Here is a 27,175-nt window from a genome sequence, read left to right as displayed (position 1 = left end):
TCAAAATGGGATAATTCCCAGCTTTCAGGACCCCAAGCTATGGGGTTCAGACTTCCTGTAAAACATAAATGTTCCTGAAAGTTCTCTTGATACATCTGATTCAATGCTGTGGTCTATGTCTGCAAGACCAAAAAAAATAATTTTAACAGCATCAGGTCATACTTTATGGGTTGTTTTATAAGAAAGTGTTCTTTCCAGGCTTGAGATCCACCTCAACATAAAGCCAAAACAAAACCAGAGAGAGAAGGGACACTGGTCTGGGGCAGCCTCCACAACAAATGTAGGCTATAGACATAATGTCATATACTTGCCACTCAGCTTCTTCCTGCCTTCCACAGAAGAGGGGGTTAGGGGTAGGAGAAGGGAAGGAGAGAAATAAAACAAAAAAGGAGTTTTTATTTCTTACAGGTAAATCAAAAGTACATGATCTGTCAGGAAAAGTAATACCACCAGGAAGAGAAACATCCTACAGGATGTCCTCCTCATCAGTACACAACATTTTTTCAGAAACCTCTAAATGTGCTATGCTCTGTGGAAGGAGAGGGATAGGTCTGTGAAACAAACTTCTCCCAAGAGCCATGTGCTTCTCTCTCTCTCAAAAGCTCCCTCTTTTAACCATTTTCTTAAAAAGATTTATTTATTTATTTATTTGAGAGAGAGAGAGAGAGAGTGCACACATGATGAGGGGAGGGGAAAGGGAGAGAGAATCTTAAGCAGACTCCAAGCCAAGTATGGAGTCCAATGCAGGGCTTGCTTGATCCCAGGACCCTAAGATCATGACCTGTGCCAAAATCAAAAGTCAGCTGCTTACCCAATTGAGGCACTCAGGTGTCCTAAAAGCTTCCTCCTTATAAAAAATATTGCTAAACTTGTTCTAATTTACTAAGAAGAGAATTTCTATGAAGGTATGAATCCTCCTTTAATATGGAGAGAATAGTGGGGTTCATTCAAATCCAAATCCCAAACCAAAGAAATAGGAAAGCTGTGTTGTATGAAGTACTGCAAATTTAACAAGAAGGAAGGAAGGAAGGAAGGAAGGAAGGAAGGAAGGAAGGAAGGAAGGAAGGAAGGAAGGAAGGAAGGAAGGAAAACATTTAAGGAAGGGTAAGATGTGAATGACATCTATCAAAATCAACTTTGTAAAAAATAGGGCTAATTTCTTTTATTCTTTGTATCTTACAAGTTACTATCTGGAGATTTTGTGCAGCAAAATGGGAAATCAAATGAAAAACAAAGTGTAGAAAATCTACTATCACAACACTGGTTAATGATTTTATTTTCTTTTGCACATTTGTACAATTAGGAAATGTTACCTTTGGAAGAGGAAAGCCTATCGATCCATTTAGTTTGCAATGAAGCAATTAAGACAAAAAGAAGTGAGCTGGTTGGCCTGAAGGCACACAGCCCCTCCACTGCACCAGTGGAATGAAATCCCAGTGTCCCAGTCCACAGTCTGTTCTCCCTCCCTACCCTGCCATGCCACAGTATGTTCCCATTATGTAACTGCTGGCGACAGACTCTCAGTCTTCATATGAAATGGGCAGTTTCCACTTTCTAGTGTCTTTTTTTTTTTTTTTTTTTTTTTTAATTTATTTATGATAGTTACAGAGAGAGAGAGAGAGGCAGAGACACAGGCAGAGGGAGAAGCAGGCTCCATGCACCGGGAGCCCGACGTGGGACTCGATCCCGGGTCTCCAGGATCGCGCCCTGGGCCAAAGGCAGGCGCCAAACCGCTGCGCCACCCAGGGATCCCTCTAGTGTCTTTTTATATGAACACAGGATTGGTCTTTCACTTAACAATCTCGGCATGTTAAAAAACATACATACTTTGTGCTGCTAGGAAAGTGTGGCACAGTTTGCCTTAGGCATTCTGAATGTAGTGAAGATGGGTTCAAACAGTTAAGATGGACCACTTTTGAAAAGAAAATGTATGGGATGTACACAGTTTTGAGGCCACTTATTTCTTGCCCTTGGGGAGCAGATGCACAAGGGACCACTCATACAAATGTACATACGGTTAAACTATGCTTTTACCCCCAATGTAGTATTACCTTTAATTTTCAACTAAGAGTAGTTTTCATAAACTGGGTTTATCAACTAAGATTTTCCATATTTTTCCATATTTCCAGATTTTCCATATTCTTCAAACTTTATAGGTACATCCACTCCAGAAAATATCATAAGCCTCTAAATACCATGACAGCTAGCAAACAAAGCCCTACCATAAGGAGTCTACTTTTGTTTGAAAAGAAAACTTTAATCCTTCAAATGCCACACCTATGAAGAGGTCTAAAAAAGATTGAGATACTTGATATTAAAAACTAATCACTACAGAATTTCTTATCAAATAGGCAGCAGACTTAACAAATATGCTAACCTCAGCTCCCTCCCTAAACCCCATTAAAATGACGGTAAATAATTTTAAAAGAGACAAAGAGCACAAACGCATAAGGACAGCAAGAATGAGTTGTAAGACAGTATTAAGAGAGCTCAAAAGCCAATGGACACATAATCACTGACTTACCTGACTTGAGAAAGGAGAATTCTAGACCAGGAGTGGTAAAAAATCATGAAGCAACCATACTGGAATTGAGAACCAACCCCCTATCCCGCCCAAAGACTCAGTAATCTTTGGTACCAGTACCTCTGCAATTGGAGATTGGGACAGAGCTTTAAATGTGAGGACAGCTTCATATACCAGCCACATAAAAGCAGTTAGATACCTAGATTCCCTTCTCCAGTTTTTGTAACTATAGTACCTTTTGCCAACTGGCAAAAGCCTAGAAGTTTGTTGTCTGGAGAGGCAAAACACAAGGTCAGTGGGTTGACTGCAGAGTATCAAGCATCATAGGGAGTAGGCTACTCTACTACAACTAGGAAAACAAAGGTTCACAAATTAATGGTTGAGACCTCTTCTCTGCCCTTTCAGTTCACGGTATGCTCTCACCTAGGCTTATACTCTCAAGGCAGGACAGGAGAAGCAACTTCCCATGCCTGTCAGATTGCTCAGAGGAAACAGAAAATACATCAAGATACTAAAATTGGTGTTCTGTACCCGCCACCCCCAATGATCCTGTTGGAAAGCCCACAGTTGACAGCTTTTAGATTTGCACAGAAAGTTCCACTCACTCAGCTCTTGAGTGTTTCACTGTCAAGTATGAACAGACAGTTAGGTTACCTAGCTACTCAAGGAAAGCTAGAAGCCAAAACCAACAGAAAAATGAATCTTTGGGGGAAACAGTACATATACAAAGGGAAAAAAAAATCTCAAAAATTATCATTAACATCTATGAACACATAATGTGTCTAAGAACAAAAGTACAATGCTATTTTCTTCAAAGGGGGGCACTTAGGGACCAAAAATGAGACACTGGAAATTCATATACATTAAAAAGAAATTAAATTCCAACAGAAAGCATGGAAGATAAGACTAAGGTTATCTCCCACAGACAGAGCAAAGACAGAAACAGAAAAGAATATAAGAAAGAAAACAGAGAAATTATAGAACTAATACAGGAGGGCTAATATCCACACAACAAAACAGAGGAACAAAAATCATTAAATAATTCAAGAAAACTTCCAAGAACTAAAGGACATTAATTCCAAGATTGAACAGGCCCATTAAATTCCCCACAGTCCTCCAGATTAAAACAGATTCACACCAATATGCATCCTGCTGCAACTGTAGAACACTGATTCCAAATTTCCAAGGAAAAAAAGGATAAAAAAAATGAGAATAGTAACAGACTGATGGATCCTGGATGCCAAAGGAAAATAAAGCCTTCAATATTCTGAGCAAAAGTGATTTCCAATCTAGAGTTTTATATCCAGCCCCATTATCAAAGAAGCAGTAAAGAAGAATGGCCATTATCTGCAAACTCCCAAAAAAATCTCTCCCCCCCCTCCATGCTACCTTTTCTTAAAAGCCACTGGAAGATGAATTCTGCCAAAAATGAAGAAAAGGTGGAAAAAAAACAGAGAAATGGGGTTCGAGAAAAAAGGTACCCAACATACAAAGATGCCAGAGGAAATCCCCAGTGTGATAGACAAGCAGGTTAGAAGTCAAAATTGGTTTTCAAGGTGAAATTGACAGACTGTTCAATATACACGGATCTGGCCAAAGAATACTGACATAATCTGGAAGAATGTAGGAAAAATAAAAAGATGTGCAGAAAGAGCAAAATGTTAATAAGATACTACACACTGTTCAATCACAAATGCGGTTCACATCGTCATGTGGATGTGAGTGTGGAATGTAGAGCATTGTTTACATAACTTCTTGGGAAGAATCTTAAAAGTAGTATTTATGTGTGAAAACAAAAACCTCAACTTTCATAAAATACTAGATGAAAAACCTAGTAGTCGTAGCAAAATAAGCAATATTATTCAGAAATATGAAGAGTAATCACCAGAAAGAAAAAAAAAAAAAGACTAAAAGATCTTTGAGTGGTTGCTTCTGGAAAATCAAAATGGGGAAAGGGAATTGTAGGTTTACTATTTTTGCAACAATTCTCATACGGATATTTTTTCTTCATTAAACCATCTGTGTACCTGCATACCTTTGAACCTGCAAAAGCTAAATTTAAAAAAAAAAATCCAGTGGCTACAAAGAACATCCTAATATTTAACAGTTCTATAAACTACTAAATCGGTCCTAACTGTCTATTGCTAATTTCAACTTGAATTTTCTTAACCAAGGTCACATGAGGTTCTCCCCTCATTAGGACAGAGGTCCTCCTATTTATGTAACAAATCTATTTTTGTTTGTTTGCTAAATGGCAAACTAATTTTTTAGTTTGATGCTACTACTAATTAATTCAGATTCACTGGATGGCTCCTAAATTCTGAGAATGTGTGTCTAGCTCTAAACCACCAGAGCATCTCAGACAATAAAACAAATACATACCTCCCCTTCTAACTGCTGAGCTCAATAAAAAACCAAGTATTATACCTATAAGCTCCTTATCAGTAATCAGGTGGACACTGTGTTAAATAAGCACTGCAATCAACAAACCACACTGAGGTATTTCCTAAAGTTCAGACAGCCCCAATCACCACATTTCCACTAGATTTCTGTCTCAACAATAATCCATACTATGACCAAAATGAATCAGTATTACCATTCAACAGACATTTCAAATAGAAATCTCCTATAAAATTCTTAGGTCTCCAAATTTTGACACCAATTATAAAGACAGCCCTCACTGAAAACTCATCAAATCAGAAAGATAAATACATAATCAGGGCACTTGGGTGGCTCCATTGGTTCAGCGTTTGACTCTTGATTTCAGCTCAGGTCATGTTCTCAGGGTTATGAGATCAAGCCCCGAGTAGGGCTCCATGCTGGGCATGGAGCCTGCTTAAGAGTCTCTCTCTCTCTCTCTCTCTCTCTCTCTCTCTCTCTCTCTCTCCCTCTGCCTCCCCAAAATTCACTGCCCTCCTCTCGCACTCTCTCCCTCTATTAAAAAAAAAAAGAAAGAAAGAAAAAAAGAAAGAAAGACATAATCATCAAGGCATTACCGTAAGCACAAATGTTAAGTAAAGTTTTGTCAGGCTCGTTTAAAACACCAGAGAACCCAACATTTTGAAGAATGAGTCACTGCATGCCTCTGGTCTGAAATGTGTTCTTCCTCCCACTTCCAAATCACGTTCCCAGGAAAAGAAACAAACTTACCTTTCACAAGCTCGGACAGTCCATGCGGCAATTATCCATAACGAGATACTAAACACCAAGAGTACAGTTCCTGGACAGATAGTCATTAGAGTCTTCATAACAAAACGGGTATTGAAGTTTATCTTATTCAGTGCTCCGATGCTTCGAGAGGAGGCATCGGTGAAAAGTTTGCTATGTAAGAGCATGACTCTGGCGATCAGATAGAGTCTTAAGAACATCGGTATAGATAAAATAATGTCCACATCGGCGGTGGTTGTGGATGGGGCATAGGAGAAGGCAAGCCGGGCCGTCCATGTGAATGTGTAATTCCCAGGTATGGGATGGATAGCACACACCAGTATTTCCAAGCAGATGAAGAAAATACGCTCATAAGTCATGGCTATTCTCCAGTCATCTGCTCCGTTGTCCACCATGAACAACTGAAAAAATAAAGTAGAAAGTCAGCTTCAGTATGGCATGAATGGTCTACAAGGGTTAGTGCAGAGTTGAAAGATACATAACGCATGACTCTTAGCGACTGTGGCGAGCTAACGGGTGTAAAATGCTTAAATGCTAGCCAGGGACGCTATTTTGAGAAAATGGTCTTGGCACGAAAGGACAACTGCATCTGGCAAAAACCGAAATGAGAAACTTGCTCCATGGGAGCTGAAATTATTCTGGGGTCGATGCTCCCGCAGGATTGGGTCAGTTACATCATTTTAAGAGAGGGGGTTTGGGGGCTGATGGGTACAGTGATCCTGCCTGGATGGAGCCGTACTGGACTTTGCCTTAGGAGGAATCTGTTCTCCTCATCAAGCGTCTGGATCTAACCCTTTCCTCATGTCTAACCATGTTCCAGGTGGGATCTATTTAAAGTGCCTCTGTGGTCAGCTGTAGCCTGTAATGCAACTGCACATGAGCGCCCTTACAGGAAATCTCATCTGCTTCGGGGACAAAATCACAAGGGACCACAGACAAATGGGGCAGAAACATTTCTTCCAGCTTCTCCACCTATTAGTCTACCTTCTCTTGTCTTCTCTTCTTCCTCAGCCTTCCCTTTGATTATTAACTCACTTCCAATCTTTCTTTAAAGATTCTTTTTTAGAAATTTCTAACACTCCTCACACCACAGTGAAAGAAAAAGGAAATAGATGTGTAAGTAGATAGAGAAAGAGACAGGCAGGCAGGGGGACAAGAAAAGGGACAGGAAAGAAAGTTTGCTGTCTTCCCTGGCTTCTCAGTAAACAGGTCCACCAGGCTCTGGGAGTCCGTAAACAACCAGAGGCATCTGGAACTGTGCGGTGACATTTCTGACTGCACAGTGACTTGTGGGGGCTCTGGCATTTAGAGCCAGGAAGCCAGGGGTGCCAACCACGCTGCAGTTCTGGGAGTCCCACGCACAAGAAGGACCTGTCTGCCAGAATGCCAGTGGCGCTCCCCCACTAAGAAAGATGACATATTCTGTGCCTTTTGGTAAGTAGGAGACTCTTGGGGAGCAGTAAGCAGAAAGCATGAGATGACAGTCACCCAAATGAGAACAGTGCCTCCTCAGGTAAATGAATCGCAAAGGAGGTGGGCAGAACAGGTCTGTTCCCTGGCTGGATCCCATGTACTCTGCTCTTCTAGAGTCAGGAAAGCCATCTTCCCATTTTGGCTACAAATTCTCATTCCAAGTTAATTAGTCTGCAGGGCAAGCTATTTCCCATGGTGCTAGTCCAACACTGCCATCGGTGGCACTTTGCAAGGACAGGAATCTGACAACAAAATTTACCTGGCACCTCGAGGAGGTGGATAACCAGCAGAATCTCTCATAAACATACCAAATTTTAACAAATTCAGTTAGATTGGGCAATATAATGGCTTGAGGCATATGCCTTTGTCAAAAGTTTTCATCTAGGGACCTTGCAATGTTTGACAAATGCTAATAAACATGGTATTTTTCCAGTTTCCAGTAAAGAAACAGATCACAAACACAGAGCAGGCCAAGTGGGCTATAGAAATATCCTTGCTCAGTCTCGCCACTTCCAATAGCTCGTTGGCATAAAGGAATAATATATACAAAAAGACTGTACTGATATAATGGTGGGAACCTGCTCAGCTTTGCACCAGTGAGTGTTTACTGGGTACTGTATAACTCTAAAGGAATGTGATCCCAAAATTTCTTAAGATGTTTACATCCAAAAGAATGTGCCCTCAAACTAGTTACTCTGAGAGGCTATATACATTCCAAAGATGCTGTCACTGCTCTCTTTAGAAACTGCTGTCAGGGCCTGGCACAAGTCACATAAGAAAAACAGTTCTGTTATTTAAATCCACATTTCCATTTCTACTGAAAACGGTATTACCCAGCTTGATTGTCTACTTTCTTCACCAAACTTGGCTCTGGATGCCTTGGCAAAAAAGTCAAAGCCACCCCCAAAAACTCCACCCCAAGACTCCAGATAGCCATAAGCTGTGCCACAGATTCTGCGTGCAATTCCAAGACAGCCTTTCCACATACCATTCTGGGCAAGAGCAGCATAAATGCAGAAGTACCTTCCGGGATCACTGGGGAAGAAATGCCAGGTTAGGCGGAGAATTTGGATACTGCTCCCCAAGAGTCTCCTAACCTTTCCAGGACTGGCCCTCCCTCCATTACTCACAACACACCTGCTCCTCTGACTGCCCATGCTGCTTCTCACCCATCACTTCACCTGGGATCTCACCAACAGCCTAAGCAGCCTCCCCTTTCACCTACAGGTGGGTCCGCCCAGGTAACCTCCAACCCTGGATTCAACATCCAGGCTGCTATAGGTGGACTGGGGCCACCTGTGCCTTTGTACTCAGCTGAACTCTCAGTATCCCACGGGACCATTCTCCCATCCTCCCCAGCAGCTGCTCTGAACCATCATCTTTTCCCCTCACCCTCTCTTGGCACCCCTCTCTCTCTCAACAAGCAGTGCCCCCAAGATCAGAAATGCCCTCTACTTTATAATTCAGCAAGTTGGTACTTGCCACATTTCACCTTTTTCTGCTTGTTTTCCTTTTCTTTTGTCCAACCTGTCTAAAGCAATACTGCACCCCAAACCAGGTCTTCTGCGCTGAGAACAGGGTTTCTGTGCTTCCTCCCTCAGCAGAGTACACAAGTAAGTGCAAATCTCAACTGTTTGTGACAAAGGAAAGCAAGCAAACAAGAACCCCCACTGGCTCTGCACTGCAGGTGATACTCATTTTCTCAACTTGCTTTCAGAATTCCCCCAACACACCGCCCATGGGGCTTTGGCCCCCACCAGCCCACTAACACTATTCTTGTTAAGGACACTTGAGATACCTTAATTATGAAATCTAGCCCTTCCATTTGACTTGTTACTTGATCTACCTGACATCAATCACCCCTTCCCACCTAAAAAAGAGCTCTTCTCTCGGCTTGTTTCATATATAGTTTTTTTTTTCCATCTCCTGCCACTGCGAAAGATCCAACCCTTTCCTTAAAAAAATCCACCTTTCTCCTCCCCAACCAAGTGCCGCTGCTCTACTATGTCCATCTCTGACTTCTATCATTCTGTCCTTTCTTGGGAGATCTCTTCCATGCCTTCCATCTCCACTACTAGAGTCTTCTACTGGCAGCTATCCTCCATCCTTTAATGACCTCTCTAAAATGTGCATGGTAGCAGTCCATCGTCCTCAAGATGAAGAGCATTCAAGAGCCCCCATTCTGCAATCTGCTTTTCCCTATCTCTTCAAACTCAGTGCCTACTGCCTCTGATTGCAGGGCTTCCAGAACACACTACCCCAATGGTGCTTCCATGTTTTCCCATGGCCTGAAAAGTCTTCCCACCTAGCAAATTCTTACTCCTTTAAGACCAAACTCCATGGTCACTTCTTTTCAGGACATTGGCCATGCCCTAGCCAAATCTATACATCCCCACTCCTCCGCTCCATGCTTCCTCTATGTGCCTCTTAATGGTGCTTATTGATACCAGAGGACAGTAACAATTTCTTGGGGTGGAAGATTACCACCCCTACTCATCAGTGAGGCTCCTCGAAGACAAGAACCACACTTATTAAATGAACTATCCTAACCACTGCATAGGTCCTAATGTTAATTGGATAGCTCACGGGAGATGGGACTAAAGCATAATACGAACGAAATAAATGTACATCATTTCTCAAATTTGTATACGACACATCCTACTAAATGCTAAGTCATTACAGCAACATAATTTTGCAATTCCACAGGAAGTCCAGAGAACATTCTTCTTCAGTAACTTCCCCAGAAATATCTTTTATCACAGAGTTGCTTTTCACCACAAGGGGCTTAATCGACACCTAAAATTAGTTTATTTTGGTTTCATTTTATCATGGTACCTATTTCAGTGCTAGAGTTAAGGGAGAAAAATTTTTTCTCTTCTACTTTTCACATAATCCCCAGCCTTAATGGCTGCTTATCCTTTTGTTTATCCTTTCATTTGCTAAATATCTAGTGTACTGGATACACACGATGCACCAGGTAATGTGCTACTAGCCATACAGCAGGATTTACAGCAGACAAGAGGTCAGCTCCATGAAGCTAACATTCACCAGGAAAGAGAGACAAAGTCAAGAGAGCAGACCTGGAGCAATTTAATAAAGTAATTATGTCTGTGGACACTGCCATAAAGGAAACACTCAAGAGATGAAATAGGGAAGAATAAACTGGAAGTGACAGCAGATGTGGGCATCAGGGAAGACACGTGGAGGAGTACCATTATCAGGAGAGCCCTGGATAAGATGGAGAGCCAGCCATATAAACAGCCAGGAGAAGAACTTTCTAGGCTGGGGAAACAGCACGTGGAAAGGCTGTGGGCTTCACAAAGCTTAGCGTGCTCAAGGAAATAAAAGGATGCCAGGGTGTCTGAAACTAGATGATGACCGGGCAGACTGGAAAGAGATGAATTTGAAGAGACAGATTGGGATCAGACGTGCAGGGCGCTGTTGGCCACAGTATTGAAACTGGATTTCATTCCAGGTGCAGCGGGAGCCCACCGAAGGGTATCAGGCAGGAGGGGGATATGATCCCGTTTATGGCTGTAGGGGTTCATTCTGACTGTAAGGGAAGCCAGGGGACACAAGGGAGGCTACAAGGGAGGAAGTTCTACTGCAGCTGATTGGTTGTAGTTAATATCCCTCTGACCTGGACTGGGGGGGTGGGGGTTGCCATGGAAATGGAGACAGTGGGCGTGCTAGAGATAGAGTTTGCAGATCTTGCTAGAACTTGCTGATGGGCTGAATGTGGGAGTGATAAAAGAAAGAAAAGAATCATAGGTGGCTGAGCCTATGAAAAACACAGTGGATGGCCTTGCCATTTCCTGACTACAGTGGGCTGGTGGGGGGGAGCAGGGGAGGAAAGGAAAGATTCTATGTTGGCCACCATCATCTGAGTACAGACGCCAAGTAGGCAGCAGTATATGCAAGCCACCGAGAAGCCCGGACTATGGGGATGAACTTGGAAGGTATCAGCATCTAGGTACTTTTCTCAGATGAGGTAGAAAGAAAAGGACAGGACACATGACCTGCAGAACCCCAAATGCAGAGGGCAGCTGGAAGGTCAAGCTGGTCTGTGTGCGAGGAAGACAGCAAAGTGTGTGAGGGGTCAAGAGTGGGGGCTGTCAATCGAAACTGCAAAACAATATACTTTCTGTACCCTTCTAAACACTGCAGTTATTCAACAACTGATCCCATGTCAAGCATTCAAACCCACCTACAAAAAGTATTCCGATTATATTCCATATGATCAATATATGTGATAGGATTCTTTTTAAATATTCATTTATTTATTTGAGAGAGAGAGAGAGAGAGAGAGAGAGCGCGCGCACATGAGCAGGATGGGGAGGGGCAGGAGGAGAAGTAGGCTCCTTGCTGACCAGGGAACCATCCCATGACCCTGGGATCATAACCTATATGATTGGTTTTTAGCTCACTTTTGAGGGACTTAGAGTAATCCCAATGACAGATACTAAAACATCTTTATATTCATTTTTCATGTGGATGTTCATAAGACAGGTTTTAAAAAGCAGACATGACAGTTGACCATGCTCACCTTCCAGAGCTGTGGTCAACAGTCTTCACCACAGGTCTAGGGTAACCTGCAGGCATAACACAGAATGTGTCCCCAGAAAATACCCTCCCACAAGATTCATCTTCCCAATGCAACTGTTTTATAACTGCTCTGATGCCCAAAACATTATATTCAAAGCCCACTTTCCAAGAGGAATTGGCAGTGAGTGTCAGTAGCAGGAAGAGGGTCTGGAGTGTAGTGAGAGAGGCCTGCCTCAGGATCAGGTCACCTGCTGGCATCAGGACCTCTGCTGAGCCAGCTCTCTGGATGGAGGGGCTCTGATGCAGAAGCCCTCACTGCCTTCTCCATGGAGGGGTCAGATCTGGGACAATGTCTTACACAGCCTGCATTTCCTTTCTAGTAAAAAACCCCGGGCAGTGCTCAGCACAAAAGTGGTGCTTGAAAACACAGATACTGAGGAGCGCCTGGGTGGCTCAGCAGCTAAGCATCTGCCTTTGCCTCAGGTCATGATCCTGGGGTCCTGGGATCAAGTCCTGTATCAGGCTCCCAGGCTGGAGCCTGCTTCTCCCTCTGCCTATGTCTCTCATGAATAAATAAATAAAATCTTTAAAAAAATACTGAATAAAAATGCAGTCATGGATACAAGTAAATATAGATTCAATAGCCAGAAAAAGTAAATATAGGTAAACTAGTCGGGAAAATTCTATAAAGGAACAAAAATAATAAGGGAGAAGATACCCCCATAGATTATTAAACAGTCATAATTAAAACCATGTGCTACTGGCATATAAAATAACTGAGAGACCAGAGGAATAGAACAGAAAATCCAGGGGATCCCTGGGTGACTTAGTGGTTTAGCACCTGCCTTTGGCCCAGGGCGTGGTCCTGGTGTCCTGGGACTGAGTCCCACATCGGGCTCCCTGCATGGAGCCTGCTTCTCCCTCTGCCTCTCTCTGTCTCTCGTTCTCTGTCCCTCATGAATAAATAAATAAAATCCTTAAAAAAAAAAAAAGGACAGAAAGTCCAAAACTGACCCAATACCCTGAGAATTTCATAGAACCATAAAGGCTGACAATTACATCAGGGAGGACAATAGAGTGTATTGAAAAATAATTTGAGAACAACCATGTAGCCATGTGGAGAGATAGGAATTTGAACCAGTGCCTTATAGCAAATACGTCAAGAAAAAACCCAGGTGGATAAAAGATTTAGATATTAGAAAGATTTAAAAAATGAAACTACTGACATAAGAAATCACATAAAAGGTGTCTGGGTGGCTCATTGGTTAAGCATCTGCCTTCAGCTCAGGCCATGATCTCAGGGTCCTGAGATCCAGTCCCTACATGGCTCCTTGCTCAGTGGGGAGTCTGCTGTTCCCTCTCCCTCTGCCCGCCTCTCCCTCTGCTTGTGTGCGCTCTCTTTCTCTCTGTATATGTCAAATAAATAAAATCTTTAAAAACAACAAGAAATCATGTAAGAATTGTTTTTGTAAGCTCACAAAAACAAAGGCCTTTTAACTGACAAAAACACCAGAGCCTTAAAACATGGATACATTTAACTACATCAAACTTCTGTTTTCTGTACCTGGTCTTAACTATAATAAAAGGAAGTTAAAAAGACAAATACCATGTGGGGAAAATATTCACAACTGTTCATACAAAGGACTCATTTCCCTAGTATATGTAAGTTCCTACAAGTCCTTAAGAGACAAGCAGTCCACCCCCCAAAAAATGGATAATGGATATAAACAGGAGGTCATGGAAAAGGAACTCAAAAATTTTTAAAAATATTTTATTTATTTATTTGAGAGAGTGAGAGAGAGAGAAAGAGAGAGAGAGCAAGAGTCGGGGAGGTGCAGAAGGAGAGGGAGAGAGAATCCCTGGGTGGCTCAGTGGTTTAGCGTCTTCCTTTGGCCCAGGGCGTGATCCTGGAGTCACCGGGATCGAGTCCCACGTCAGGCTCCCTGCATGGAGCCTGCTTCTCCCTCTGCCTGTGTCTCTGCCTCTCTCTGTGTGTCTCTCATGAATAAATAAATAAAATCTTAAAAAAAAAAAAAAAAAAAAAGGAGAGGGAGAAGCAGACTCCCCTGCTGAGCAGGGAGCCTGATATGGGACTCATCCCAGGACTCCGGGATTGTGACCTGAGCCGATGGCAGATTCTTTACTGACTGAGCCCCCCAGGTGCACCTAAAAATGTCTCTTAATGTCTCTTAAACCTTTAAAAAAAAAAAAAAAGATGCTCAACCTCAATCATTGGAAGAAATGATTTTTTTGACCTGTTATGTTGCAAAAAGATCAAACAGCTCTGTAACACACTATGCTAGTAGACGGATGGGGATGAAGCTATGCTCATACATTGTAGGTGGAAGGATACACCCATATGACTCCTGAGGGGGGCAGGCTGCCAGGTCAGAAAGGGACACAATCTTTGACCAACCAATTCCACTTCTTCAAGTGAAATGTTTCCTATTGATATATTTGCCCATGTGACTGTCAACATAGAGGATCGTCTGTTAGAGCATCGCTTGTATATTAGCAAAAGATTAGAAATGATCTAAATATTCATTACTAAGAGAAGGGGTTCAACACATTAGGGACTTCTACAAAATGGAATAGCAGGGTATTAGAACAAGATAAGGAAAACCGTTAAATGCTATTGAAGAAAGTGATCTAGGAGGTAACTGGGTTTAACAGCTAACACAACTCTACTACTTGTATAGTTAAGGGGGAGAACGTATATTTCTATGTGCATAAAATAGCTCTGCAAGAATATTCTAGAAACAATGATAAGTATGGCTTAGGGGAGCTGAACTGAGTGGCAGGGGATCAGAAATGGAAGGGGGACATTCAATTCCACAATCTTGAATACCTTTCTATTTCAGAGCCATGTAAATAAATAAATTTTATTAATTAATAGGTTAATTAATAAAAATAAGGAATCATTATTGGTACCCAAGAGATAAAGGAACAGTGGGAAAAAATCAGGTCGTGAGACATTCATAAGCATCCTCACAAACAGTCTCCATGTGGAAGACTGCAAAACCAGAAAGCCCTAGCCACAAATACAAGCTACAGAACAAAACACAGCGAATCCAACTTATATCTAAAATATTCTGCTGCTAAATGGAACCTTGAACCATGACATTACATAACTGTTTCTAGCAGCACGAACAAAAATAAATAAGCTTTCTTGGTTAACCTTTAAACCAAATATTCAATAAAACCAAGCTCTCTCTTTTTCACCCCGTTCGGTTATTGAATGCTTCTATTTGTCAAATTGTGTGACTACAAAGATTAAAAAGCCTCTCGGTGTTTGATGAGGAAGAGAAATACAAATGAATGTTTACAGTGCCTGTGGAAACAGCCCCAGCAGAGGAGGGACCAGCGGAGGAGGCTCCCTCATGGGACAGGACATGGTACCTACACACCTCCCTTCCTCTCCTGGATCGTTCATGAAAACCAGGACCATGGCCTTCCAAGTTCAATTCTAGGATATCAGCAGGATAATGGTCCCCAAGAAAATTCAGGGCAATGTGTTCATCTGAAAAAAAAAAAAACCCTTCCTGAGAAACTGGCTTTTGTATAAAAATGAGTAAAAAAGCCACTACAGACACAAGCCAAATAATGAGTCTCTTTACTGAAGTCTGGCCAAGACTAAGTCAACACCGAAGTGAGAACATGACTGCCCATCGCAGATTGGCCAAAGGACAAACAGGGAAAGAGAGAAGTCTTTTCAACGGCCTCATTAAAATGTCCTACATGACCCTCCGCCCAGAACCGTAGGAGGCAGATAGAGGAGAGCTATGTTCAGAATTCATGTTCAATGTCCAGTCCTGAGCAAAGAAACAAACAAACAGCACTGGTATTTGTCATTCTCTTGCCCCAGGCCTGTTACCTTTCCTGGCTTTTGGAGCCTCCCGCACACTTGCACTGCCCTGAGAGATTCCTGCCTCTAAGAAGGAGGATTTCAGAGCCAATGTAGTAAAGTCATATTCACTGGAACTGCTCACTCCTCCCTGGGCAAAGCGTGTGGGCAAACCAACTTGCCTGGAATGCAGGAAACCAAAGGCTCAGATTCCAGATATTCTAACTTGTCATATGACCTTGAGAAGTCATTTAAACTTCATGGACCTTATTTCCATCATCTGTCACATGGAGATAATGTGCTGTCTCTGAAACTGTTTGTGATGAACACACATTGTACATCATGGATCACCTGTCAATCGGCTAACCCAAAGCCATTCCCATCCCTCTCCTCCCTCGGTCGTCTCCATTCCAGAAATACCCATGTTCCCACACTCTTTTGCAGGTATGCGTAGCCATGTGATGCAGCTCTGACCAGAAGTCAGAAGCAAAAGATTGTTGGAGGACTAATTAGGTGGGCTTTGCTTTTTTGGGTAGGATTAACAGCTGGCTGGCAATGCTCTCTCTTCCTTCCCTTCCTCTAACCCCAAACAAGAGGTGATGCTGGGTATGCAGCAGCTGTCTTGTGACCATAAGAAAAAGGCCACAAGAATCACAGGAACGCCAGCCCCAACATCTGAAGCCACTGAGCCAGGAATCAATCGTCCTATTTGTGCGAGCCACTCACTGTTAGCTGGGGGTTTTCCCCCATTTGAGCAGCCAAAAGTCACTGCTACATTTAACTTAATACACATTGAAGTGCCGTGTGAGGCTCCATAAAAGATAAAGAATAATCATTAATTAAAACACTTCATGGAGAGAACGGCCAAACAATTCAAAAGGGATGCATCTCAATTATTGGAATTTAAAGCACAGTAACTATTGAGCAGTGGAGTTACTTCTGGGCGGGTGGCTTTGGTTCATGCCTTTTAAATATCAACCAACTGCTCAGAATATCGTGTAGTGTGACTCATAGGAAACACACACACATTTTGGAGCCAGAGAGGCTTGGATTTCATTTCTGGCTTGACCACTTACTAGCTAAACGGTGGTGTGCAAGATACTTAATCTCTCCAAGCGTTGGTTTGTTCATCTACAGAAATTTAAAATACTGTCAATCTCGTGTGGTTTTTGATGAGGCAAGAGCCACTCTGCTGACCTGAATAAAAGTGACCCTATGAATAAGTAATAGTATTCCATGAGCCTTCATGGCAGAGGAGGAAGGGAATTTGGTAAGGAAGGTCATTAAAGCAGTTAGTGTTGAAAAGAGTTCTAGAAACTTCCATTGGCCCTGTTTTTAAATGAATTCTTATCGTTTGCTCAAACTGGGAGTTTCTGAAATTCTCTCCTCCTGACTTACACAAGAGCTCTACCTACAGACCAAAATCCTAGAACTACCTGCTGAGGTCCAGCAATAGGTAAGGTTATCATAAATCTATACCCTGCTGCTCTTACAACTTATTTAAAATCTTCACTCCCTTTCATGTGGCTTTTCTCAACTGTGTCCACATCTCCTGCAGCCCTTGGGCATTTTACACTTGGTGATGTATTACCAGGCAATTTTTCTCATGCAGCCTGGGAATCTATGTAAGTTCACTCTAGAAATTACTTCTGAACTTCTCCAGAAAGCGAAAAGAATTCTTCTTCCCTCCTTGGCTTCTCCCAACAGTGATGTCAGAGAAAACGCTAAGGTGAATGGTTGAGGAGCCTGTGCTCTAGGATCCAGATTCTGGCAGATTTATGTCCCATTTTACTTTCCACCTCTGACTAGTTCTGTGATCTCAGGAAAATGACTTAAACTTTCCACAAATCTCAGTTTTATCATTCAAGGAGGGTCTAATCACAGCATCTCTCTCATGGAATCGGACAGTGCTCAACAAATGTTAGTTTCCTTCATAGTAATTCATGTCAGTACTGGGACCACAGCTGGCCTCCCATGAATGAATGTACTCTTAATGAACTATGGAGTAAGATGAGAAGGACAGACATACTGACACAAATACAGAGTATTTATAGCTACTGGAAAGGATAAACCACCAGATTAGAGGAAATGAGAAACTGGAATAAAATTCTTCCAGGGTCACTTTTTTTTTTAACTAGTTTTTCATCAACAACACTTATGTTGACCATATATACCATATATACATTTTTGAGAAGTGTCCTTAAATCATTTTGGTGGTTGGTAGGGGATAAATCTTAAGCAAAGTAAAACAGGTGCAGCAAGTCCTAAAAAGCCACGAGATAACTAAATATGAACCAACTCCGCTGATTCGAAAAATTCAATCCAAAATTATAAAAACCGCATATTTTCATTTGAAGCATTATAGTAATTATTGCTGCATAGCTAAAATGTGTTATCATCCCCTTAGTTTTTTTAAGTGCTTAAAAAGCTAGCTAAAAGCCAGTCACATTTATTATCTCATTGTCCCTTATAACAGTCCAATTAAAGGACAGACAATTGAAAGAACTTGGTCACGGTCACAATTACGAATTACTGGGGGGGGGGGGGGGACGCAGCTCAGGTTCATGCCTTCCAGCATTCACATCCTTTGATGAGGGCATCAGGCTGAACTGAAAGGTTGGATGCAGATCAAATATTTATAAAGCAAACGCTTCCCCACTAATTTACATTATGATTTCTAAAATGTCACATCTTCACTCCCTGATGATCCTGGGTGACGGTCGTTGTTTGGACCTCCTATTTCTCTAGCAGGAGCAAACACTTGAATAAACCCGCACGTTGCACTCAATGTCCCATGGTAACAGAAATAGACTGCTTCCTAGTTCAGGCTTTCTCCAACTCAGATATCCTTCATCCTTGATGCATTTTTTTTCTACCTTTGGTTGGACAGAGCCTCAAACTGTACACAGTACTTGAGATGAAATTTGAGAGCTGTTTTAAAGTGTGTCTGACTCACTATATGTTTATAGGGCCAGGCACTGCTTTGACCTGTTAGCGTGTGTTCATGGACTTAAAACAGATAACCACTCAAGAAGGTAAATACTGTTATCATCATCCCCATTTTAGGAATGAAGAAACAGGGTCAGGGGTTAGAGAATGAGCCAACGTTGTACGGTACTGAAGGAAAAGGCTAGAATATGAACCCAAGCAACCCAGCTTCACAACGCGTGTCCAGAGTAAAAAGACTGCTGCCCATCACTTAGCCAGTCATAAAACAATTTTAGGGGTGCCTGGGTTGGCTCAGTTGGCTGAGCATCCGACTCTTGGCTTAGGCTTAGGTCATGATCTCAGAGTCCTGGGACTGAGCCCCACATCCTGTTCTGCACTCAGCGGGGAGTCTGCTGGAGACTCCCTCTCCCTCTGCCCCTCCCCCTCCAAGTGCATGTGCATGCTCTCTAAAAATAAATAACAATATCTTCAACAAAAAATAAAACAAGTTTAAGAACACACACAACACAGTAACAACATCAGATGAACCTATATGTTATTGACAAGTCTGATTATCTAGGGCTCTAGCAGGTAACCAAGGAGAAAATGTATCAATAGAGAAGCAAACAGCATTGAAGGAAGGAGAATTACTACATTTTGTAAATCAGTTGTAGCTAGAAGTAGTGGCAGAGAGAAAAGGCACTCAACATACACACACACACACACATACACATACACACACACACACACACACACACACAGTAAAAAGCAGATTGAAGGTCTCAAAAGACCGAACAATCTTCTACAGCTCAATCACCAAAAGGACATCAGCGCATTATAATACAATGCAGTATTTCATGTTCCAAAAAGTAATGCTGACTTTTAACACAGCCTCCATGAGATTCAACAGATCCTCTTCTTGAAATCAAGAGTGTACAAAATCATTATACCTATGTCTACATTTTAGAAATGCTTCGACCTAGACTGTTAAAATAAAAATTGATGTGAAATAACTGATTATCCTCTCCTTCAAAGTTCTACAAGGAAATGAGTCAGCCTAGCTGTCTCCACACAGGTAAGCTACCTTTTTCAAGGAGGAAAAAAAAAAAAAGGTGAAGGGTGTTTTCAGACACAAAGATTAAGAGCAGAAGTGGTTACTCCAAGACATGCTAAGAAGGAAGAAAAGTGAGAAGGAAACCAAATCCAGAAGGAAGGAGCTTGAGGAGCCAAGAAACAGGTCAGATGCTAGTAAGGCTGAATAAAAACTGACTGTAAATCATTACTGTCAATAACATAATCATAATGGGCTAATTTGAAGAAGGTTGGAAAAGATATAAATAAAATCTTGGACATCAATAATGTAGATGGAGGGAGGAAAGGGGATTAGAATGGAGGTTTCTAAGGGTCATCGCATTGTGTGGAAGAAGAGGAATTCTAATTTCAGACATCACTAAATATATATATTTGCTAAAAATTAAAGAGTAACCACTAAAAGAGAGGAAACAAATTGTGTAACATCCAAGGTGTTGGGGGGGGGGGAAGAATTTTTAAAAATCCTCACATCACCCAACATAAAGAAAGAAAGGAGAAAGATAGAAGCAGTGGGAAACATTTTGAAGTCAAAATAAATATCAGAAATAGGCACCATAATAACCGTTGCTATAATGAATGTAAATGAACCAGCCTCAGCCTATACATCCAAAGTATGATGCTGAGTGGGGAAAAAAGCAAGTTGTAAAATAACAGGTATAGCATAGCATCTATGTGAAATGTAAAGAATTACAAATACTATAGATGGGTTATAAAGACATTAACATTTAGTGAACATATAAAACCATGAGCTGGAAGGCTACGCACACCATTCTGAATGGCAGGTGCCTCTATGGGTATGAGGAGAAAAATGTGATTGGGAAGAAAATGAAGAACAATTCATCTTTGACTCTGATGTTCTTTTTCACCTAGAGATAAGATCTGGAGGGAAAAGGAAACAAAAGAGCCCTACTGCTGACAGGCAGAAAGCAAGGAAGCCTCTGGGAAGGAACCACTTCTGAAATGTCAGGGAAGCTCCTCTGAGTCTCCCTCCCAGCGTGGGGCTCCAGGCCTTTCTTCTTTCCTTTCTGGCGGACAACAAAAGGTTCTGTTGGAACTGAAACCAGGGAAGAAGATGTGAAGGAGGAGTCTCCAGAATGATTCTTGGAGCTTAAGTGCTCAGTCTTGGCAACTGGGTAAACATCCCAGAGGCCCAGGATATGAGAGCCCAAAGCCCAAAGTACAGACCACAAGGAATAATTTTTTTAGATCTTTTTTTAATTTGAAATTTTTCTCAAGTTAGTTCCAATGGAGCATTATGAAACACATTAAACCCAGCCTGGTGACAGTCAAGGTTAAGAAAAGTGTACTACACTGTAGCTTAGTGTTTAATTCCTCAAACTTCCTTTTTAAAAAACATTCTACTTTACTCTTCTGTGGCTGCCATGCGCTGTTATATTAATAGTTACTTTCCTGATTTTAAAAACAACACAACGAAATAAAACATTAAGCGTCAAGTCTGTTACAACTAGCCATGCCTGTAATTAACTGTAATTAAGTCCAAATCATGACTCCCAGCTCGGAACACCTACACGGTCAGACCCATCAGTCAGGGCTGGTACTGGTGATTTGTAATAAAGCTTAAACCTTATCAATTTGTATGCTTTGAATTTAAATCAGTCAGGTATTTTTTTCTTACTGTTTCATTAAAAGGGAAATAATCAGGGCACAATGAAGTTTGGTTTTCTCCAGAACCCATAGGAGGTCCAGTTTTCTACCCTAACGCAATGGGAAGTGACACATATCCAGTCATGACTGGATCCCATGATCACCAACTGGCCTGACATATAAGTATTGATTGATCCTAAAGGTAGAATGCAGAAAGTAAGGAATGTAGAAAGTAAAGCCCCACATACTTCTTCTCAAGGAAGGTTCCCCATCAAAAAAAAGAACCACCAACCTTGCTGATAAATCAGTGGTGGTACACAGAGGGTAGAATTGGGGCACCTGGATGTTTAGTTGGTTAAGCATTTGCCTTTGGCTCAGGTCCTGATCTCGGGGTCCTGGGATCCAGCCCCAAGTTGGGTTCCCTGCTTCTCCCTCTGCCCCTCCCCCCAGTTTGTGCGTGCTCGCTCACTCGCTCTCTCTCTCTCTTCCTCAAATAAATAAATAAAACCTTTTTAAAAATAGAGAGGAGAGGGACACCTGGGTGGCTCAGCAGTTGAGTGTCTATCTTTGGCTCAGGGCATAATCCCAGAGTCCCGGGATCAAGTCCCACATCAGGCTTCCTGCACGGAGCCTGCTTCTCCCTCCGCCTATGTCTCTGCCTCTCTCTGTGTGTGTCTCTCATGAATGAATGAATGAATGAATGAATGAATGAATGAAATGAATGGAATCTTTTAAAAAATAGAGGGAAGATTCTGTGGTATAAGAATTCTGACAGGCAGAATTAATGTATTTGTGGTCACTTAACCACCTAGGTCTTTACCTTATATATATGACATCATCTGTCCCTTAAATTCCTTAATGTTTACATTAAGGACACAGCGATTAAGAATCAGAGAAAGAAACCCCGCTCAATCCTTCAGACGGCAGGAATTTTAAAGTTCCCTATTCCTTTTGAACACGTTAAATTCAAAAGTAAGACTACTGCCAAGATGTGATACTGAGGATACGTGATTGTTAAATTGGCAGAGAATACACACAAATCTGAGGAAAAATAAATAAAAGAAACCAGTTTATTGTATATTCCTACACTCTAAAATTTGGAGAGAAAACAAAAAGATTGCTTAGCCTATCATAACTAAGATTTCAAATTTTATGGGGCAAACATTTTGAGCCTATACTACAGGTCAGATCATAGTAGAGACACAAAATCAACAAAATTGTCCATGATGTCCAGGAGCTCACAAGTCAGGAGACCAAAATCTATAAACAACCGTTTAAGTTCCGTTGAAAAGGCTCAACCACACTTGGGCGATTGTGCTCCTGGGCCAGTCACTTCTGTCTACTTCACTTTCTGCAGTAAGATCATAATCCTACTTCACTAAGTTATTAAATGACTACAAGATAACCCAAGTACAGCCCTTACATGGTCCCTGACACACAGAAACGACTGAACAAATATTACCCGGGGCATCCTCACCATGACTTATAACAGTAGTAGATCAGTACTGGTATATTATATGATGCTAACATAGGAGAAGGACAAACTAGGTCAGGAAAAGCTTGCCAGAGAGAGAGACCTGAACTGGATCCAAAGGCAGATGGATGTAAGTAGTAGATTCCAGAAAAAAAGGTGTAGCATATACACAGAAAACTGAAAGAACGGCAAGGCTTTCTCCCAACAGTTAAGGAAGGTTCCAATGAGGGGTCTGCATGTCTGTATACAGGGGTAGGATGGGCTGCCCTTAACAAATTATGAGGCTGCAGGGGTGGGAGAGATCAGATCACAAAGAACCTTCCAGGGGGCGCTTGGGTCGCTCAGTTGGCAGCATCTGCCTTTGGCTCAGGTTATAGCCCTGGGATTCTGGGATCAAGCCCCATATCAGGCTCTCTGTTGTCCCTCTTCCTCTCCCTCTCCCCCTAATTTGTGCTCTCTCTCTCTCTCTCTCTCTCTCAAATAAATAAAATCTTTAAAAAATCATTCATTCATTCTTAAAACACGAACCAATCTGTGCACGTCAAACAGCATAATGAAGACAGTTTCCTTAACGATTACTTTTGAAATGGAGTAACTTCTTCATTCAAGGCTTCAGAGTTTATCTGCACAGAGAAGGAAACATGAATGATCTGTTTCAGGTAGCAAAAAAGGGATGGCAAGTATGTGTCACCCAGGTCACTCACTTCCCTATCCTCTCCTCATGGCAGCTATAAGTAACCAATCAAGGTCTTGGCCAGTCTGGCCCTTCTGGGGGCTAAAGAATCATTCTCACTTCCATGCTACTACAGACAGTGACCAACAACTGAGAGGAGTTAAGAGAGGAAACCTATTTGCTACAACCAGCTAGAATCATCCATATCTCCTTCCCAAGAATCTTTCCCTGGACCACCATGCCATGTGGTTTGGTTGAGATGTATGTAGCTCCACTAGGGAAATATGTGAAGAAGTTGTCCGATCTGAATAAGGGGCTAAGGTGGGAATCCCAAAGTACAGCGCAGGCTCAGGCACCATCTGGGTTTTATTATAGTCCTCAGTGATCTTCTACCTCACCTTTGCGGATCATTAAATATTGGCTTCAACCCCATCTCTGTGGGTCTTTCTGAACACCTGTGTAGAGACTGATGAAAAGGACTCAATAAAACATATTATACAGGACAATTAGTTATGGATAAAAATGGTTCTACCACAGTCTCCTTGCATCATCTTGGGTGAACTGGAATCATGTAAAATTCAGAAGAAATGACTTCCTTTATTTATTAAAGTAAACTAAATGTCTGAGCATTGTCAGTTTCACATGGTTACTTTGTTACAGTGGTTACTAACTGGACATGGAAAATGGTGCTTTTCTCGAATATTCCAGGTGAAATCATTTGAAAACAGTAAAGGCTGCGGTTGCAAAAGAAAAGAAAATGCAAAGGTAGAGATGTGGATTTCAGGCTCAATCTTGCTACTCACTAGCTGAAATAAGAATTATAATCTAAAAAAAAAAAGAATCACAATCTAGATTAAATGAGACAATATGTATACATATACTTACACTGTGCCTGTTCATAGGGAGTATAGGACACATATTGCCTATTTAGATACATATTAGTGCTTTTACCTTTCCAAGGAATAGTCATAAAGCTGTAGCTAACAAACCCTGTCTTCTCTCTTATCCTGTTCATCAATTAGTCATGTCTGTGGTCTTCTATTCCCATCCCATGCCCACTCAAAAGCATTAAGGATGTTTATTAAGTCTTCTATTATCTTGCCTTTGCCTCACCTTCTCTTCTAAGACCGTATTTCTCCTCAGGCAGTCAATCTTCAGTATATTCCCTAAGGAATATCACTTCATCTCATCATTACCTTTGTTGTCAAATCTAATTTTTGAGATAATCCCCAAATACTATAGGAGATAATTACCAAATTCAGAGTTGACACATGCAGACTTCATTGTAGCCTCGAGGCTCCAATTCAGGAACAGGAGACTTTACTAAGAAAACCTAGCCAACCCCTTACTGTAATGGCACAAAACCCAAAGACACAGTCCTTCCACTGGATGTCACAGATTGATTACTGTAGCTTAACACCCAGGAAGACTAGAAAACACTTTACCAGGACATGCATTTGTTCCTATTAATCTCAACTGCTAGACTCAAGAAGGCTCACATATTCAACCGTGACACTAAACACAAACAGCCCAAGCACAGGCTCTGAACATGAGCAGCTCCAATCACATGAGTTGAACAGAAGCAAGCTGCTATCCTGGGAGTGACTGATTTCCAGAGATGGACACATGACAGGCATTTTTGAGAGCAGCTGCCATCTATCTGTTTGTTTTATGGCAGGAAGCTGCAAAAATGGACGAGGGACTAAAAGTCTCTTATTAAACATGAGAACTACAGATTCCTGAGAAAGGAACTGTCTCCCAGGTGCTTTTTCTCTGTTGGCGTTCTCTCTTAACCTCCAGAGAAAGAGGCATCTCTGCCCCCTGCCTAAAGGCAGTTATTTGGGTCTGCTAGTGTGAGCATGTGAACCCAGAGAACACAAATGCCAACATGTGAGTGAACATAAGACCAGGGACTTACTTTTGTCCTCAGAGATGGCAATAATCTCCTGTAGACACCTACACATCAGACAATGAGAACTCCAATTCAGGCTGGCAAATAAGCACCATAAACAACAATTTACCTTATTTACTAAACTTCTCAAATGGCTGTCTATCACACAAAGGATCAAGGAAGACAGCCAACTTGGAAATATTATGGATGCCAATGACAATCACCTACTAACTAAAAAGCTAAGAAAACCTATTTTTTCCCTGAGAGAGAACGAGCGCACATGTGCATGAACAGGGGAGGGGGAGTGTAGGGACAGAGGGAGAGAGAGAGAATCTCAAGCAGGCTCCACACCCAGTGCTGGCTTGACACAGGGCTTGATCTCACCACCCTGAGATCATAACCCCAACCAAAATCAAGAGTTAGACACACAACTGACTGGGTCACCCTGGCACCCGATGGGAAAACCCATTTTTAAACATTATATGTTCTCATTCATTTGGGGAATATAAATAATAGTGAAAGGGAATATAAGGGAAGGGAGAAGAAATGTGTGGGAAATATCAGAAAGGGAGACAGAACGTAAAGACTGCTAACTCTGGGAAACGAACTAGGGGTGGTAGAAGGGGAGAAGGGCGGGGGGTGGGAATGAATGGGTGATGGGCACTGGGGGTTATTCTGTATGTTAGTAAATTGAACACCAATAAAAAATAAATTTAAAAAAAAAAAGAGCCATAGAAGGCAAAGACTTTACTGCAGATTCTTAATAAAGGAAACCATATTCCATGGCCTTCTATTCCATTCCACTGCACAATATTTTCAAAGCCTCATTCTAAACCATGATTAAAATATGGGAAAAGTTATATACACAAGAGAAGATCAATCTCATGGCTCACCTATTAATAGGTTGATAGTCTATATTATCTTGCAAGTACAATTCTCCAGATCTATGAACATTCTCATATTTTTCCAGGTTAAAGAAGAATCTGTGCAATCAACAGGTATTGATAAAGGAAATTTTCAGCTTTTCATGTTTGTGGACTCTTCTCCTGGGTTCCCAGGAAAAGCTATACTTAAATATTTACCAAGGTCAAAAATGACTCTGCAAAACATGAAAGCATGGGCTCTATTTCTGCCCCAACTACACACTGTGTATCTGCTTCATTAAAATAATAACCAAAAAGGAGCAATCTGAACACAAAAGATAAGAAAAAGGAAGAAACTTCCCTGGTTTCCATAATATTAAATTACATAGTCCTGCATATACTAGAAACTTAAGGTAACTTTCTGAAATGTCCTTTGTCTAATGACTTGTAACTTTTTATATAAAAAAAAATGAATGTATATAACCCCACAGAAATGTTCCCTTGCCTGAGCACTCTCTTCTTTATGAACATTGTGTATCCTGGGCAGCTGTCCTAATATGAGCTCGAATAAAAGTCACTTCCTTTCTGGGCGCCTGGGTGGCTCATTGGTTAAGCATCTGACTCTTGATTTTGGCTCAGGTTGTGATCTCAGGGTCGTGAGATTGAGTCCCCACATGGGTCTCCATGCTGGGTGGGAAGCCTACTTGGAATTTTCTCTCTCTCTCCCTTCCACCCCACCCCTGCACACTCCCTCTCTCTTAAAAAATAAAGAAAAAAGAAAAAGTCTCTTTCTCTCTTAGAAATTCTAAAAGGTGTGTTCATTTTGTGTTGACAGTCTCACCCACACCCTGGTTCAATTCCACAAGAGCAATGGATAGAAGCCTACAACAGTGCAGCCTGTGATGCAGCTTGGTGGCAAAAATATGCCCTTGAGAGGTCATGCATGGGCACACAGAAAACTCAAGGAGGCTTTGACACTCAATTATACAGAATGACAATAAATGCAAACACTGTTCAATAAAGGAAGAGAATCAAGTGACTGAAGTAATCAAAGGAGGCTTCCTAGAGAAGAGGATGTCTGAGATGAGCTGAAAA

At 41.7% G+C, this 27,175-nt stretch overlaps 1 protein-coding gene across 2 annotated transcripts in view; it reads right to left on the bottom strand.

The window, feature by feature from the left end:
• KCNN2 (potassium calcium-activated channel subfamily N member 2) overlaps positions 1-27,175 on the bottom strand; it is a 454,526-nt gene that overhangs the window by 96,548 nt on the left and 330,803 nt on the right. For both annotated transcript variants that reach the window (XM_038551827.1, XM_038551826.1), the window contains exon 3: positions 5,675-6,093. In XM_038551827.1, the coding sequence (XP_038407755.1) occupies positions 5,675-6,087 (413 nt within the window). In that variant the 5' untranslated portion in view covers positions 6,088-6,093. The remainder of the gene's footprint in view (positions 1-5,674; positions 6,094-27,175) is intronic.

Source organism: Canis lupus, chromosome 11, assembly GCF_011100685.1.
Source record: "Canis lupus familiaris isolate Mischka breed German Shepherd chromosome 11, alternate assembly UU_Cfam_GSD_1.0, whole genome shotgun sequence".
NCBI lineage: Eukaryota > Metazoa > Chordata > Mammalia > Carnivora > Canidae > Canis > Canis lupus.
The sequence above is the reverse complement of the archived record's forward strand: the minus strand, read 5'-3'. Positions and strand labels throughout refer to the sequence as shown.